Source organism: Pyrenophora tritici-repentis, chromosome 5 (assembly GCF_003171515.1).
Source record: "Pyrenophora tritici-repentis strain M4 chromosome 5, whole genome shotgun sequence".
Classification (NCBI taxonomy): Eukaryota; Fungi; Ascomycota; class Dothideomycetes; order Pleosporales; family Pleosporaceae; genus Pyrenophora; species Pyrenophora tritici-repentis.
In genome coordinates this window covers 3121455-3135487 of record NC_089394.1, presented here as the reverse complement: position 1 = coordinate 3135487, position 14033 = coordinate 3121455, and the positions used below count along the sequence as shown (strand labels likewise).

The window sequence follows — 14033 nt, the reverse complement described above, 5'->3', positions numbered from 1 at the left end:
ATGATCCAGACTCTAGCAAAGATCTATATTTCTTCTACTAGGTACAGAGTCTTGCATTACTAGACTTCATGTTCAATCCAACAGAAGGCATCCTAGATGAGGGAGAAAAGGGTGGGTTCTTGGTGATTTACGTAATGGGTAGTTTCACAAGTCATTTCTGCGGACTCGTGTAAGTTGAACAGGTGGTGATTATCGCTGCGAAACAGGAAGTGCTGACTTTTTATCGGCGTAGATATGACCAAAAGAGACATTTGTGCATTATCAGCCCGATCATCCATAACACAGACCAAATCCTTAAACAGAAAGTATGGTATCCACTGGAAGCAGTTCTGGGATTCTGGCTAGGCTAGATTTGCAAGAGGGGGATTGGTACTTTGCCAGAGGACAAGAATCGGAATTATCGGAACGACCGCTTCAAGTTTCAAGCCCTGGGAATTCGTCCCCTACAACAGCGTCATGTTTGAAGATAACATTGACGCGTTCAACGGTCTGGTAGAACCAATCTACAGAAGTTGAAGAGGTTGTACAGGGCGTGGTGGATCAGAATGTGCTTCAAAACATCTACCTTCCACAAAGATTCGCATACGAATTTGTCCAGCGCGCACCACGTCCACGCTTCCGAATGATAGCTGCAGGCCTTGAAGTACACACCACCTCCACCTTCCCTGATCAGCCATTCCACTCCCAGCCCTCCTCTACTCCTTCTAATAACATGGATGCCACAACTAGTCTAGAGCTTTGGATTATTCGACCGCGTAAAAATGGACCCTGGAGGCCTCTACTTATGCTCGACTTCTGAGTTGAGGGCCGAAGATGAATGCTTATTTGCCTTTCCCTTTGCTATCGGGGCTAATGAACATGCCAGGAAGAGCGATGGGAGCAGGTTTGGGTATGATGCAAATGACAAGGATAGTCATGTGGGTCTCTATCGTGCAGGTTACCAGCCTTTGGAGGAGCACCACGAACCAGTCTTGTCAACATATTGAAGAATTGAAGGGGTATGGTGGAGAAGGGGATTTGGTCAATCAATGAGCGCGGGGTGGCAAGTGGAATGGACGTATGGAAGGAGGCAGGTAGCGCGGAGAAATGTGAGGCATATGTGATTCCAAGGGCTGTGGATGGTGTAGAGAGGTAGCACTCCAAGATCCTTCTACTCTGCTCACTCAAGAACAATAATCCTTTCCGTGTACTCATGAAGCTTCTATCTCCTCAACAATGCCACCCACGGTACCTATCCATGGTGTACCAGATTAAACAACCATTAATTGCATGATATTGACTAAAGCTCTACAAACCTTATTCACACATATCTTGTCTCGTTCAACAAACTGAAATCCCATCAAGCATAACTCAATCCATTGTAGCTCTATAAACGCTGAAAAGCACTAAACACAAAGCTCTCTCTTCAACACTCACTCTAGCGACAGCGGCTTACACCGCGTCTACACACACCCTTTACCCGTCCCCACCAATCCCGTACAGTCACCAAACCATCCACCACATGTTCCCCAATCCGCGAAGGCAACGCATCCTCGTCCAACAGCAACCGCCAGTTCGACTGCAAAACCACCTCCTTCATCGATATGCGCTTCTTGTATCGCACCCCATGGTCGTAGCGAAACGACTCAAGATCAGGTGTGCGCGCGCACGTAGGTGTGTATTGGTATGATGATGAACCTTTGGTTAGTGGAGGGCGAGTGAGGCGAGTGCGGCTGTTGGAACGAAGATGCAGTCGACCTGGGATATGTGGACGTTGGAGCTGGGGTGCGGATGCGCTAGACTTGTGATCGAAGTAGTCCTCTTGGTTGTGCTTTCCTTTCAGCCTAGATGCATCATTCACGTGGGTTGGGGTGTTGGGAGACATTTTTCCTGCACAATGTTCCAGGCCAGCTGGTTGGAGTGGTAAGTGCGTGAAGGGCAAGGATCAATTGTCTTACTTGTTTGACTCTTGATTTCAGAAGAATCTACTGCTGGGAAGGAGAATAAGCGAGTATAAATTCTGCATTAACACTGTGAAGGTCCGGTCTGTGCCTTTGTTGCTGCCTATCACAGTAGCCATTCACATGATGATTTGCACAATGTGAAGTCATGCATACTGGTGATGGCTGTCGATTTTTATGATCGACAAACATCTCACTATGTAGCGTTTTCCACGCCTCCCTTTTGCGATCGTCGCATCCTCCATCGCGTTCATAGTTGCTAGTGATCCTCTTGGCCGAGCGTGCCGACATACACCCACTCGTCATCATCATCTACTTGCCAAGGACTCGCAAATATTTTAGCCTTTTCACCGCTTCCTTCGTCTTCCAGGTCCAAATACCATCCCCAGACTGGATGCCATTTCCAGTCCTCCCAGGCTCCCAACTTCTCGGCTGCCGCGTTTGGAAGGATATTGGTACTCGCCTGGCTGACATGTTCCCAGACGTTTCTTGCCTCGTTCAGTTTCCAACGCGAAAGGGAAAGAAATGTACGTTCCGAGGGGATGTATGTGTAGAACTCATGCCACACGGGGTCCCAGACCCATGAGTAGGCTGACAAGGACAGTCGGGGTGTGGTTTCCTGGGCGGACCCTTTAGGCTCGATTAGATTGCGCAGCAGAGCTACAGCATGAGAGAGGTCGGCCATTTCGAGCACTTCAGGTGACAGTGGTGTTGATAACTGCGTTGGTGGACGCCATGCGCCTCTCGACACCAGTTGCCTTTCTATGATTTGGAGTTGTTCATCCAACCTTTCCAGCTGAATCATGGTCTCTTCGTCAGCAGCTGTAAGTAGACTCCGCAACAATCAATTCAATCCGGTCACTCTCCTAGACCCACTTACCTATCTAGGTAGGGCTTAAACTCCTATAGGTAACTACTAGGCTTAAAGCGGTAATCAATCAATCCAATCTGAACCTTCTAGGACCCACTTAATTGATTGTTGCGGACTGTGGCTGTAAGCCGCAATACGGTCAATGTCTCTCTTTCATAGGTCGCTTGTTTCTCATCTACGACGCAATCGAACTTTCTGTTGAGAAGATGTAAGGTTCAGTCCAGGTCGGCGGGGATGAGGCTCGTGGAAGTAAGCCCGAGCAGAAGGACCGACGCGGAATGATGATCTGTCATGTAAATCCCCAGATCATCATGATAATAAGAAGACAGAACAACAGCTCTTAGTGTAGTTCAATCCAATACGTGGTGACCTAACATACCTCTACTCGGTTCCCTATGGTAGTCATACCACCAGAGGAGACCTTGTTCCAATACTTTCCATCTTTTGCATCTTTCATGAACCTTTGTATCTTGGCTTGAAGTGTCACGACCACCTCTGCAAGATCTGGGGGTGTGTCTGCATTCGTCATTGCGGCGATTGGAGGCTGTCGGTCCGTCGCCGTAGTTGAGTAATTTCAAGGCTGATGATTGATGGGCGTGATAAGAATTGATAAAGCCTTCGGTACACAGTTGCCACCTAGAGATGGTGGGTTCTGCCAGGTAGGTATCCATAAATCCGATACATCCGAGGTTTAACGTGTCCGTGCGCGTGATGCGCGGATTCGCGTGATGCGCGGGGAACACCAAAACACGTCAAACCCCTTCACCTTCAACACACGTTAACTCCACCAATATGGACCCAATTCAAGCTGCGATTGAAGATATTGAAAATCTAGAGCCAGGAGAACAGTTCTCGTATACTAAAATTGCTGCTAAGCATGGTGTTGTGAGATCTACGTTGACCCGAAGGCACCAGGGCCAGACAAGCTCAGAAAGAGACAAGAACTTCAACCAGCAGAAACTCAACCCACAACAAGAGCTAGAGCTTGTGAGATATATCGAAAAGCTCACAAAGCGAGGCATTCCTCCTACACGAGAGATGATCAGGAATTTCTCATCAGAAGTAGCCCATCAGCAGCTCAGCGAGAGCTGGGTTACTCGCTTCATCAACCGACACGAGATCCATCTCATCTCAAAGTGGACCAGCGCCATGGATCGTACGCGCCACCTGGCTGATTCTGAGTCAAAGTATAGACTCTACTTCGAGCTGCTGCATCGAAAGATCACCGAATATCACCTAGAGGCTCGAGATATATACAATATGGATGAGAAGGGCTTCTTAATTGGCTTGATAGGCAGAAGTAAGAGGATATTCAGCAGGCGTCAATGGGAGAAGAAGGAGGTTCGAGCATCTCTCCAGGATGGATCACGCGAGTTTCTGACAGTCCTGGCCTGCTGCTGCGCTGATGGGAGCTCGCTGCCTCCAGCCCTTATCTACGCAGCTAAAAATGGAGCTATACGATCGAGTTGGGTAGAAGATATCAAGGCAGGAGAACATGAGGTCTTTGTCTCATCATCTCCAACAGGCTGGTCAAATGATAACGTAGGCCTAGCTTGGCTGGAGCAGGTGTTTGATCGCTCTACAAAGCAACGATCAGGTAGATGGAGATTGCTCATCCTTGATGGCCATGGATCTCACCTCACGATGGAGTTTATTAAGTACTGCGATCGCCATAGGATCCTCCTCATGATCCTTCCTCCCCATTCGACCCATACGCTCCAGCCGCTAGATGTAGTGCTGTTCAAGCCACTCTCTCAAGCCTACTCTAACGAGCTCACTAACCATCTCCATAAGGCTCAAGGCCTTATTCCAATCAAGAAAGGGGACTTCTTCCCGCTCTTCTGGAGCGCCTGGATATCCTCCTTCACAGAGAGCCTCATATTGAAGGCCTTCGAAGCCACTGGGATCTGGCCGATGGATGCCAACGTTATCCTTCGTAGATTTGCTAGCACGCCAGAAGCTGAGAGAAGCTCATCGTCAGGGCTCTCTGATCATGACTGGAGAAAGCTCGATCGGCTAGTACGAGCTGCTGTTAATGATAGCCATCAGTATGAGGCAAGAAAGCTGCGCTCAAGCGTTCACCATCTCTCTGTGCAGTATGAGCTTTTAAAGCATGAGAACGAGGGCTTAAAGGAGGCTCTTCAACATAAAAAGAAGCACAGGAAGAAGGGCAAAGCTCTTGACCTTCAACAGCGCCAGGAGTATCACGGTGGCTCTGTCTTCTGGTCTCCTCGCAAGCTGCGTGAGGCTCGAGCTAGAGAAGCAGTACGGGAGCGAGATGAGACGGAGGAGAAACTCCAAAAAGCACGGTCCAAGAAGCAGCGCGAGGAGGCTCGACTGCAGCGTCAAGATGAGCTCGAGGAGAGGCGTGTGGAGAGGCAGAGACTCAAGGAGATGAGGGAGCTTGAGCGAGCTGAGAAAGCAGCTGAACGCGCGCGCCAGAAGGAGGAGAGAGACGCTGCTAAAGCTATACAACTACCCCAAAAGGGAAAGAGGAGAGCTTCAGCAGCTACCTCATCGAACAACAAGCGTCAAAAACGCGTTGAGGCTGCTCGCGCTGGTGCTCAAGTTCAAGAAGAGCCTCCAGCTCCTCCATCAAAGCTCACATCACGTGGCCGCAACGTCAACCTCCCATCAAAATATAGATAGTACAAGTTGATCGCAAGCATCTAATTACTCCCCCTCTATAAATTCGTATAATAACAGCTTATATACGTGGCTTAATAGCTTCATTTTTGAAGTAGTGGATATGGTGTTCCCCGCGCATCACGCGAATCCGCGCATCACGCGCACGGACACGTTAGTCATCAACGCGACCGACACCATCCGCAGCCGCGCAACATAGTACAGTCGATCCGAGGCACATAAAACTACCGCAGCCAGAAGACTTCAAAAGATTACATCGACACGGCAAATTCGCGATCGAAGCGAAACTTTAGCCATCCACCCAGAACACAGAGTACATTTTCCTGGCATGAAATCAATGTAATCAGTCCTCTAGCAAAACAAGAGATCACCCAAACATACATCCAAGATCTAAACACAGACTAGAAACTCCTAACCACCCTAACATGAAACTGATCACATATATCGCCGTTCGTCTTTTAGTTCAACCGAATGAACCATTCAACTCACCTTTTGACTCAATTATCTCGGCTTGAACCTTCGAATTTTTCCGTCACAACCACGGAAATCTCATTGTCAGCGCATGGCATCCCACTCATTTCTCCAGTCGTGTTTCGATCCATTCAGTAAGCACTAGCATTACACATGCCTGCCTGCCACACACACCCATCCAAGCTATAAGCGGCTCATCCTTACAACCAACGACCTCTCACACATTCACCACCTACCAAAAAAGGACAAAAGGTTCCACCAGCGGCAGCAAAAAACAAAGAAAAGCGAACCAGCGTAAACGCAGCTCCAAGTTTAATTGTAAAGATACACAAGAACGGTAATCCAATCCAATCCAATCCCCGGGGTATCCTCCACACATATCCCTCCTCCTCCTCCTCCTCCTCCTCCTCCCCACATATACATCCCATCCACTCCCCCTCCCCCTCCCTTCCCCCACCAACAAACATCTACAACAACATTGCAGCAACACCAGCAACACCAGCAATCGCGCCACCAACCCTCAAACTCCCCGCCGCACCCGTGAACTGAGGTAGACCAGGCCCCGTAGGCGCACCCGTACCAATCGTACCAATTGTGCCGACTGTAGAAGCCGCGGGCACGAGTGGGGTAGTGGCGGGGGTGGTGGTGGGGTAGTATGCTGACATGCTGGTTGGTGCGACGGGGGTGTGTGGGGTGGTTCCGGTTCTGTTGGTTTGTTAGTTAGAAGTTGGGGAGGGGGGGAGGGGGGAGACATACACAGTGACGGTGACGGTGACGGGGACAGCGCAGGAGGTGTCGGCTGCGGCGAGGGCGAGGGGGGATTGAGCGGCGACTGCTGCGATGAGGGTGGCGGTGATGATTGAGAAACGCATTTTGTTTGTGTGATGTGTTTGTGGTGTTTGTTTGTTTAGAAAGGACGCCGGTGGTGGGTATATGTGTAGTAGAAGCGTAGCGTTTGTTGATTGATAGAAAAGTAAGAAAAGCTGGTTTAAGGAATGTATCTCTCTTTGACAAAAAAAAAGAGTGGCTGACAAACAGTAACTTGGAATGTACTATTGATTATACGATCGCGGGAAGGATGAAAAGCAAAAGGGAAACTACATGGCAGAGGCAGAGAAGAGTCTTATACATCTCGCACATTAATCATCTGACAGCGGGGCGATGAGACACGCCACGCCAGCCATCCCAGCCTTGTTCCCATTGTTCATTCAAATCTCCCTTGAAGTCGGGGATATAGATTGGCTACAAGACCCTTGCAGAGCGTGTGTTGATGTCGATAAGCGGAGATTAAGATCCTGATCTGCCGTTTGCTTGTAGCGAGTGGATGCGCGTTGCAACCTCAGGAAACACAAGGATGCAAGTGGGTATGACTGCGCGTCGTGCATCACAAACTTCCCACTCATGCGCATGATCAGAATCTTGGCCTGTGGCTGCTGTTTCCTGCGCAAAAGTCTTGAATGCAATGCACACCACACCTGTCAGATCGATCAATGCAAGTCCATCATGCGCCACCGTTTTGAAACACAAGGCGAGAACAAATGAAAAGAGCGCGGCATGTATATTACCGTCATTTTGATAGGGCTTGCATCTCAGGTCCTTCTTAATGTGAGACGTCGGTAGCCGCCTGCGTTCCCCTGGCGCTAGGCTCGGTTTTGACTAGGTTGTTTCTTCGAATATCAACGTTGGATTGCTGGTGGTGGGTGGCGCAGAACATACCCGCTGGCAGGGAAGGCTGAAACGTCTTGCCTGTCGATCTGCATTACGTACCGACCTATGACAACATGCCATGCATGATTTTGCAGGGCGGGGCTGGGATGTGGTGGTAAGACGTCATACTGGAGAAGGTGAGGGCAACACAGACGGAGAGTAGGTTTTCGACATGATGGAAGCTTCAATCTAAGTAGTGACCTGTGACGATCAGAAACATGGGGTATTGCTCTACAACCTATGATGAGCCGTCATCTACGGTGACCACTATGGAATAAACACCTCCCAAACGCCAGAAATGCAAACTCCCTCAGTCCTTATTTCACCTTGCCCATGATAGGATCGGGAGGCGAATCTTCGGCAATGGGTTCCGCCGCCTTGGCTTTAACTGCGTTCAACATGGCCCTGTCGAAGTCATCTCTCGTTCGCAGTACGGCCTCCACCCATGTGATGGTAACATCGCGGTACGCGGTCTTGAATTCCACGTATGCGAACTGCACCTGCGACTTGTCGCATTCAAGAAGTTTGAGGAACTCTTGGACAGCGCGCCATCGCTGGATGATGTCTGCACCCTGATCACCGTAGCCTCTAAAAAACTCAAAAGCAGTGAGGAGATCATCCTTCATCTTTGCTGCAAACTGGTCCGTCCGCTTGAACTTTGCGCCTTTGTTGCGCACGGCGCCGAGGTACTGGACGAGTAGCTCATCGGCCAGAGAGTCTATCAGCAAGTCGCGCAGCGAGCGGTGGACCTGGTCTTCGTAGTCGGACAGATAGTCTCTAAAGGTGATGATGATGGAGGCCATGTCGGTTCTACTGTACCATTCCGGTGTAAAGAACTTTGACAAAATGGGCTTGAAGTCGGTTAGGAAAATGAGCTCGCAGAAGGTTTGGATGCAATGCGATGAGATATCAATGTAGCCGTTCTTCACCTCGTCAATGTTCTTGGCTAGCTTGTCAATCATATAGTCCTGCGACACAATGGGCGTGACTTCGCGTTCGAAGACGCTGAGGAAGGAGGCTCGACCGCTGCCGTCAACGTCATCGTCTATGCAGATGATTTGGTCGTTTGCAATTGCGACTAGCCACTCCTGGAAGACGGCTACGCTGTCGCCATCCATGGTGGGATTCAGGCCGGCGTATTTCGCCTTTTCCTCGTCAATGAGCTGTGTCCAGATGCGTTGTCGGGATATGAGAGCGCGGAACATGGCGTCTACCACGCCGTCGGCCACATCTGGACGCTGGCTGCTGGCTGCAACGCCGATGTTCTGGCTGAACAGAGTCCAGACGTCGCCCAGCGATCTGGTCTGAAAGATGCCGTCCGGGTTGATTTCGTATGCGCCTCTGTCTTGATCAAGGAAACTTTTCCTGTCCTGATTGTTGATGCGCTCCATGTATTGGTCCACGGCTTGTATGATGACGGAGCGGTATGTACGGATCAACTCAGCACTACGGTTGTCGATGACGTGTGGCTGTAGCTGCTCTTCTGAAAAGCCGAGCTTCTGCATTTTGATGTAGTACTTATCTACCCAGTTGATGACTGCCAGAAGATATTGAGGGCCCAAGCCCTCGTCATCAGCGAAACTCATGAGGAAGTCATGCATTTGTTTATGGTAGATGTTGGTATACGTCTCGAATATTTTCCACTTCTTGGGCATAAGGTTGACCATGCCCAGCTTCACTGTGTTGAGGTTGTTGAAGTACCATTTGAAGTACTTTTCAACTTTCTCAGGGTCCTCGGTGAACTTTTCTCGCACGTCGTCCATGAGTGCCTTGCACACGTACTCGATGGATGTAATGAACTTTTCCTTGTATCCGCGAAGTTCCTTGGGCCCTTGGGTGATGGACTTGAAGCGTGAGGCCAGGTCTCCAAACTCTCTCTGGGCATCCTGTAGGGCCTTGATCTTCTTGTCCGTCTTCTCCTCCTCCTCGACGATAACGGCCAGGCGAACGACCATGCCATCGTTGCCCGACTGCACCAATTCGATCAAGTTGATGCATGCCTCCCCGATATGTCTGTCGAACCATTCGACAACATCGTCCAAGCGGGCGAAGAGGTCCTGGACGGTAACTCCGCTTTCTAGGGTGAGGTTGTCGATAAGCTCGGTGGAGCTGTCGCTGTTCTTGATCTGGCCCATGGCCTCGTCGCGGATGTCACGTAGCTGGGTGAGGCCGTAGTGGACCTGCAGTAGGTTGGGCTGGTTGGCAGGATCTTGGGCATCCTCGCCCAGCAGCATCTCCAACTGCTCCAGCCGCTGCTCAAACGTCTCAATGTCATTGCGCATCTTCTCGACCGACTCAAAGTTCTTGTGTGTCTGGGCTACCAGATTGATGTGCGGGAAGTCCTGAATCATATTCTGGGCCTCGGCGCATAGCTTGTCTATCTTCATCATCTCTTCCTTTATCAGATTGACAGTCCGTTGCCCCTCGGTGATGCTGCTCATGCCCGACTGGGTCAGCTCGAGCTGCTCCTTGAGTCCATGGCGCAGTTGGCCATCTACAGCCGCCTTCTTCCGTGTGAATTCGGCCTTTAGGGCGGGGATCTTGTCAAGGTCCTCTGGGTGTCGCAGGAGTTCGGCCAGCTTCACCGTCGCGGACTCGACATCGGCCATGGTCGCGCAGGTGCACGTCAAGTGCAGGCGCGAGTCAATTAGGCAAGTGCGCGCCCATGATAGGGTGGGTATCGCGGGTCAGAGGGCGTCAGGTGATGTGTGGGTGTGTACGTGAATGTTGTGTCGTGTGTCGAGAGTGAATGGACAGTTTACATCCGGTGGCATGTACCTGGGTACCTACGTTAGCTGGGGGTCGAGGCTTAGCGCGTCGGAGGTGCACTGCGGCCAAAAGTTCCCCGCCGCCACTTTCCTGCACAAGTCAAAGACAAGCCCGTTGATTGATTCTTCTTCTCACGCACACGCACACGCACACGCACAAAACTAACACCATGGCCGACGAAGAAGTGAACCTGTACGACGAAATCGAAATCGAAGACTGTTTCTATGACGAGGCGCTCCAAATCTACCACCACCCATGTCCCTGCGGTGACCGTTTCGAGATATCCATTTTCGACATGCGCGACGGCGAGGATATTGCGCGCTGCCCTAGCTGCAGTCTGATGATTCGCATCATATTCGACCCGGTATGCCGACAGTGTGGATTGGTACAGACACGGACTACTAACACTCTGCAGTCGGACCTCCCGCCTGAAAAGGACGATGCGCCGCAAACGGTTGCTATTACTGCCTAGACTCGTATACCATTTACTTTTGCACTGCGGCGTTGCATATCACAGGCGTTGGAAGAGACTGTCGGCTGAATTATACCATTATTTTCGTGACTAGCCTTCGTGACTAGCATGAGTCTGAGTGCATCCTTGAAGTGGACTACCATGTGCCTACTCTATCCTGCTGGGTAGAGTCTGCGTATCAGCGCGGAACCTCGTCGTCGACACTGACGTCAACGCCCAGCTCTTTCCTGATGATTTCCGTCAGGGAGCTTCCATCTCTCATGTATACCCAGTCTCCAACGCCACCACCTTCCTTGAAGTCCATACCCTCCTGTGCGACGACCCAATCGAACCGCTTAGGTCCGGATATCGGGGAGCTGAGCCAGATTTGCTTGTTCGGGGGCTGCTTGTTGAGGACGAAGGTGTTCTGTTGCGATGTGACTTCGAGGACGCCGGCCTAGTCCATGTTAGCAATGGCAGCCAGCATGTATGTAGCAAAGAAGAAATGCATACACTGTAGTCGACTTCAATTCCCGGGTCCTTTTCCTGCGCCTCTTCTAACCTCTGCAATAGCTCGCCCAGGTAGTGGTCTGCACGCTCGTGGAACTCTTCTATTGAGAGTTCTGTAGGCTTGCCAGGTTCATCATGGGCTTCACTCTCCTTTGGCTTTGGGTTTTCTGCATCAGGCATGATACTTCGCATGCCTGTTGATGCGTGTAGGCTTCGAGCGGGCATGGCATGGCGGACAGCTGGACCTCTGCTAGCAATGACGCAATTGGCAGGCGATTGAGTGCGAAAGGGACTGCGCATAGCGCGACGGACGGCAACGCCGGCGAAACGGGTAGCTGGCCTCATATTGAGATATATGTGATGGAGATGGGTAATTGCGACTTTGTTGATGGTGAAGGTCGTTGCGGGAGCATGGCAATGGAGAGCTTCGAGCATGGGCCCCGGCGCGTCTCCCCGCATCCTTCATTCGGGGCCAGTCAATGGGATAATATTACGAAGTCAGCATCACCACCACAACATCACCCCTACAACACACCATGATCAACGCCGTACTAGTCTTCAACAACGCAGGCCAGCCGCGCCTGACAAAGTTTTACACGCAGCTGGAAACAAGCGTCCAGCAACGGCTCATCTCGGAGATCTTCACTCTCGTCGCAAACCGTCCAAACTCAGCATGCAACTTCCTACCGTATGCATGACGACTTCCTCCTTCTATAGCATATCTGATCTTGGCCAGTCTACCGCCGCTCCTAGCTAGTAGCTCCAAATCCTCGACTCCCACAACGCCTCACAACGACACGCCCTCGCTGGTGACTTACCGCCATTACGCAACCCTCTACTTCATCGTCATTTCCACCTCGACAGAATCGCCCCTCGCCCTGCTCGACTTGATCCAGGTCTTTGTCCAGGCCCTTGACGGCTTTTTCGAAAACGTATGCGAACTAGATCTAATCTTCAACTTTGAGACGTTGCACGCCACGTTGGGCGAGATGATTGTGGGCGGCGTCGTCGTAGAGACACAGCTCGACAAAGTCATTCAGGCAGTCAAGGCGCAGGGCAGAGTAGCGAAGAGGCCAGTTAATGAGGGGAAGAACCTAGGCAGCGGCAGCGGTGGCGGTGTCATGGGGGGGCTTACCTTTGCTGGCCTGGGACGAGGAGATGGCATCTGGACCGGACGATGAAGGTTAAACATCCGAGCACAAAATTGGCAATGCCGAGCGAACGAGCCCTATAAACGCCGCAGCAAGTAAGCTTGCTCACCAAACTGCGTACCAGTACCCACTGTCAGTTCGGCCGCTTACGATAAGCTACCAACATGGCAGTATCGGTGCTTCTCATCTAAGCCAACTCGGCCCATCGTCGCGCAAATTACTGTCGACTTATGCGCTTTGACCGTTACCATATACCCTCTAGCATTCCATTTCAGCCTCACCGCCTCCGCAAAACTCATGACGAGCCAGTCTCCTTTTCTACTCATCCTGTATTGGTGCTTTCTGTCTATCGGAGCACTTTGAAGAGTTTCTCCGGTCGGCTAAAGACATGGTAAAGGTCTAGGGTCTGGAGAAGACTGAAACAACCTCGCGCGCTACGACTGCCGAGCTAGGATCAAAACAAACAAGCTTTTAATTTACTCTGATGCCACCCGCTAAGCTATTTCTTGAAAAGACTCGGCGATGAATTGCAATCAGGTCCTTTCATTTACGTGTGGAGCCGACAATGTGGGGTAGCAACACTTTAATCGAGAAACGTGTGTTGGGTACCCGCTCAAGCTGATTGCTGGATACTCTCTCTCGGCCAACTTGCTCGGAAATACTTCGACAATGCACAACCTCCTCTGATCCGCCCCATGCATGCCGGCTGATCATGATGCTTATAAGAGGGTGACATGCCCTCGCTCATTTAAGCTCTTTTACCATTGTCACCAACCTCACTAGTCGACAACATGCGTCTCCAAACTCTCATCACGAGCTTCCTGTCCGTCGCTTCAGCCGCCACTCTGGGCAAGCGCGCCGTCACCCCTGGCACCCTCTCAACAGTCACCGACTTCACTGCCCCCACAAAGGCAACATTCCAAATCTATGTGCCCAAGAAATTAGCTGCCTCACCTGGAGTCATCGCTGCCGTTCACTACTGCGGTGGCACTGGGCAAGCATACTACACGGGGAGCCCATACAAGACATTGGCTGAACAGTACGGCTTCATCGTCATCTACCCAACTGCGCCCCAGTCTTGCTGGGATGTAAGCAGCAAGAAGTCGCTCACCCACGAAGGTGGTGGCGACTCAAACTCCATTGCCAACATGGTCAAGTGGACAATCAAGAACTACAAGGCCGATACTTCCAAGATCTTCGTCACCGGTTCCAGCAGTGGTGCCATGATGACCGTACGCTTACCCACTTGTCCATTGTTTTAGCTCTGCATGAATACTGACCATAATCTAGAACGTCCTCGCAGCCACCTACCCCGACCTTTTCAAGGCCGGTATCGTCTACTCGGGTGTTGCAGCCGGTTGTTTCGTGTCGTCCTCGGGAGGCGTTGCCGCCTGGAACAGCACATGTGCACAGGGTACCTCTACCGCCACCCCCCAGGCCTGGGCGCAAGTCGTGAAGAACATGTACCCTGGCTTCTCCGGAACGCGCACCAGGATGCAAGTCTACCACGGCGGCGT

The 14033-nt window shown here is 51.2% G+C and overlaps 7 protein-coding genes across 7 annotated transcripts; 4 read left to right on the top strand and 3 right to left on the bottom strand.

Annotated features, from left to right (window-relative positions):
* Positions 1–2199: 2199 nt before the first annotated feature.
* PtrM4_111830 (uncharacterized protein) lies at positions 2200–3340 on the bottom strand (the record flags this gene model as incomplete). Its single annotated transcript, XM_066107938.1, has 2 exons — positions 2200–2736; positions 3191–3340. 2 exons carry the CDS (start codon positions 3338–3340, stop codon positions 2200–2202), a joined length of 687 nt encoding a protein of 228 aa, XP_065962387.1.
* Positions 3341–3603: 263 nt separating this feature from the next.
* PtrM4_111820 (uncharacterized protein) lies at positions 3604–5460 on the top strand (the record flags this gene model as incomplete). Its single annotated transcript, XM_066107937.1, has 1 exon — positions 3604–5460. The coding sequence occupies one exon, from the start codon at positions 3604–3606 to the stop codon at positions 5458–5460; it is 1857 nt and encodes a 618-aa protein (XP_065962386.1).
* A 2492-nt stretch (positions 5461–7952) lies between these two features.
* Positions 7953–10244, bottom strand: PtrM4_111810 (SEC6, Exocyst complex subunit SEC6; the record flags this gene model as incomplete). Its single annotated transcript, XM_001935595.1, has 1 exon — positions 7953–10244. The coding sequence occupies one exon, from the start codon at positions 10242–10244 to the stop codon at positions 7953–7955; it is 2292 nt and encodes a 763-aa protein (XP_001935630.1).
* A 329-nt stretch (positions 10245–10573) lies between these two features.
* On the top strand, positions 10574–10876 carry PtrM4_111800 (zf-CSL domain containing protein; the record flags this gene model as incomplete). Its single annotated transcript, XM_001935596.2, has 2 exons — positions 10574–10768; positions 10820–10876. 2 exons carry the CDS (start codon positions 10574–10576, stop codon positions 10874–10876), a joined length of 252 nt encoding a protein of 83 aa, XP_001935631.1.
* A 178-nt stretch (positions 10877–11054) lies between these two features.
* Positions 11055–11710, bottom strand: PtrM4_111790 (CyaY, Protein implicated in iron transport, frataxin protein; the record flags this gene model as incomplete). Its single annotated transcript, XM_001935597.2, has 2 exons — positions 11055–11312; positions 11369–11710. The coding sequence occupies 2 exons, from the start codon at positions 11708–11710 to the stop codon at positions 11055–11057; spliced, it is 600 nt and encodes a 199-aa protein (XP_001935632.1).
* Positions 11711–11901: 191 nt separating this feature from the next.
* On the top strand, positions 11902–12546 carry PtrM4_111780 (APS2, Clathrin adaptor complex, small subunit; the record flags this gene model as incomplete). The annotated part of the gene is made up of 2 exons (XM_001935598.1): positions 11902–12053; positions 12102–12546. The coding sequence occupies 2 exons, from the start codon at positions 11902–11904 to the stop codon at positions 12544–12546; spliced, it is 597 nt and encodes a 198-aa protein (XP_001935633.1).
* Positions 12547–13307: 761 nt separating this feature from the next.
* PtrM4_111770 (uncharacterized protein) lies at positions 13308–13778 on the top strand (the record flags this gene model as incomplete). Its single annotated transcript, XM_001935599.2, has 1 exon — positions 13308–13778. One exon carries the CDS (start codon positions 13308–13310, stop codon positions 13776–13778), a length of 471 nt encoding a protein of 156 aa, XP_001935634.2.
* Between the last annotated feature and the right edge of the window lie 255 nt (positions 13779–14033).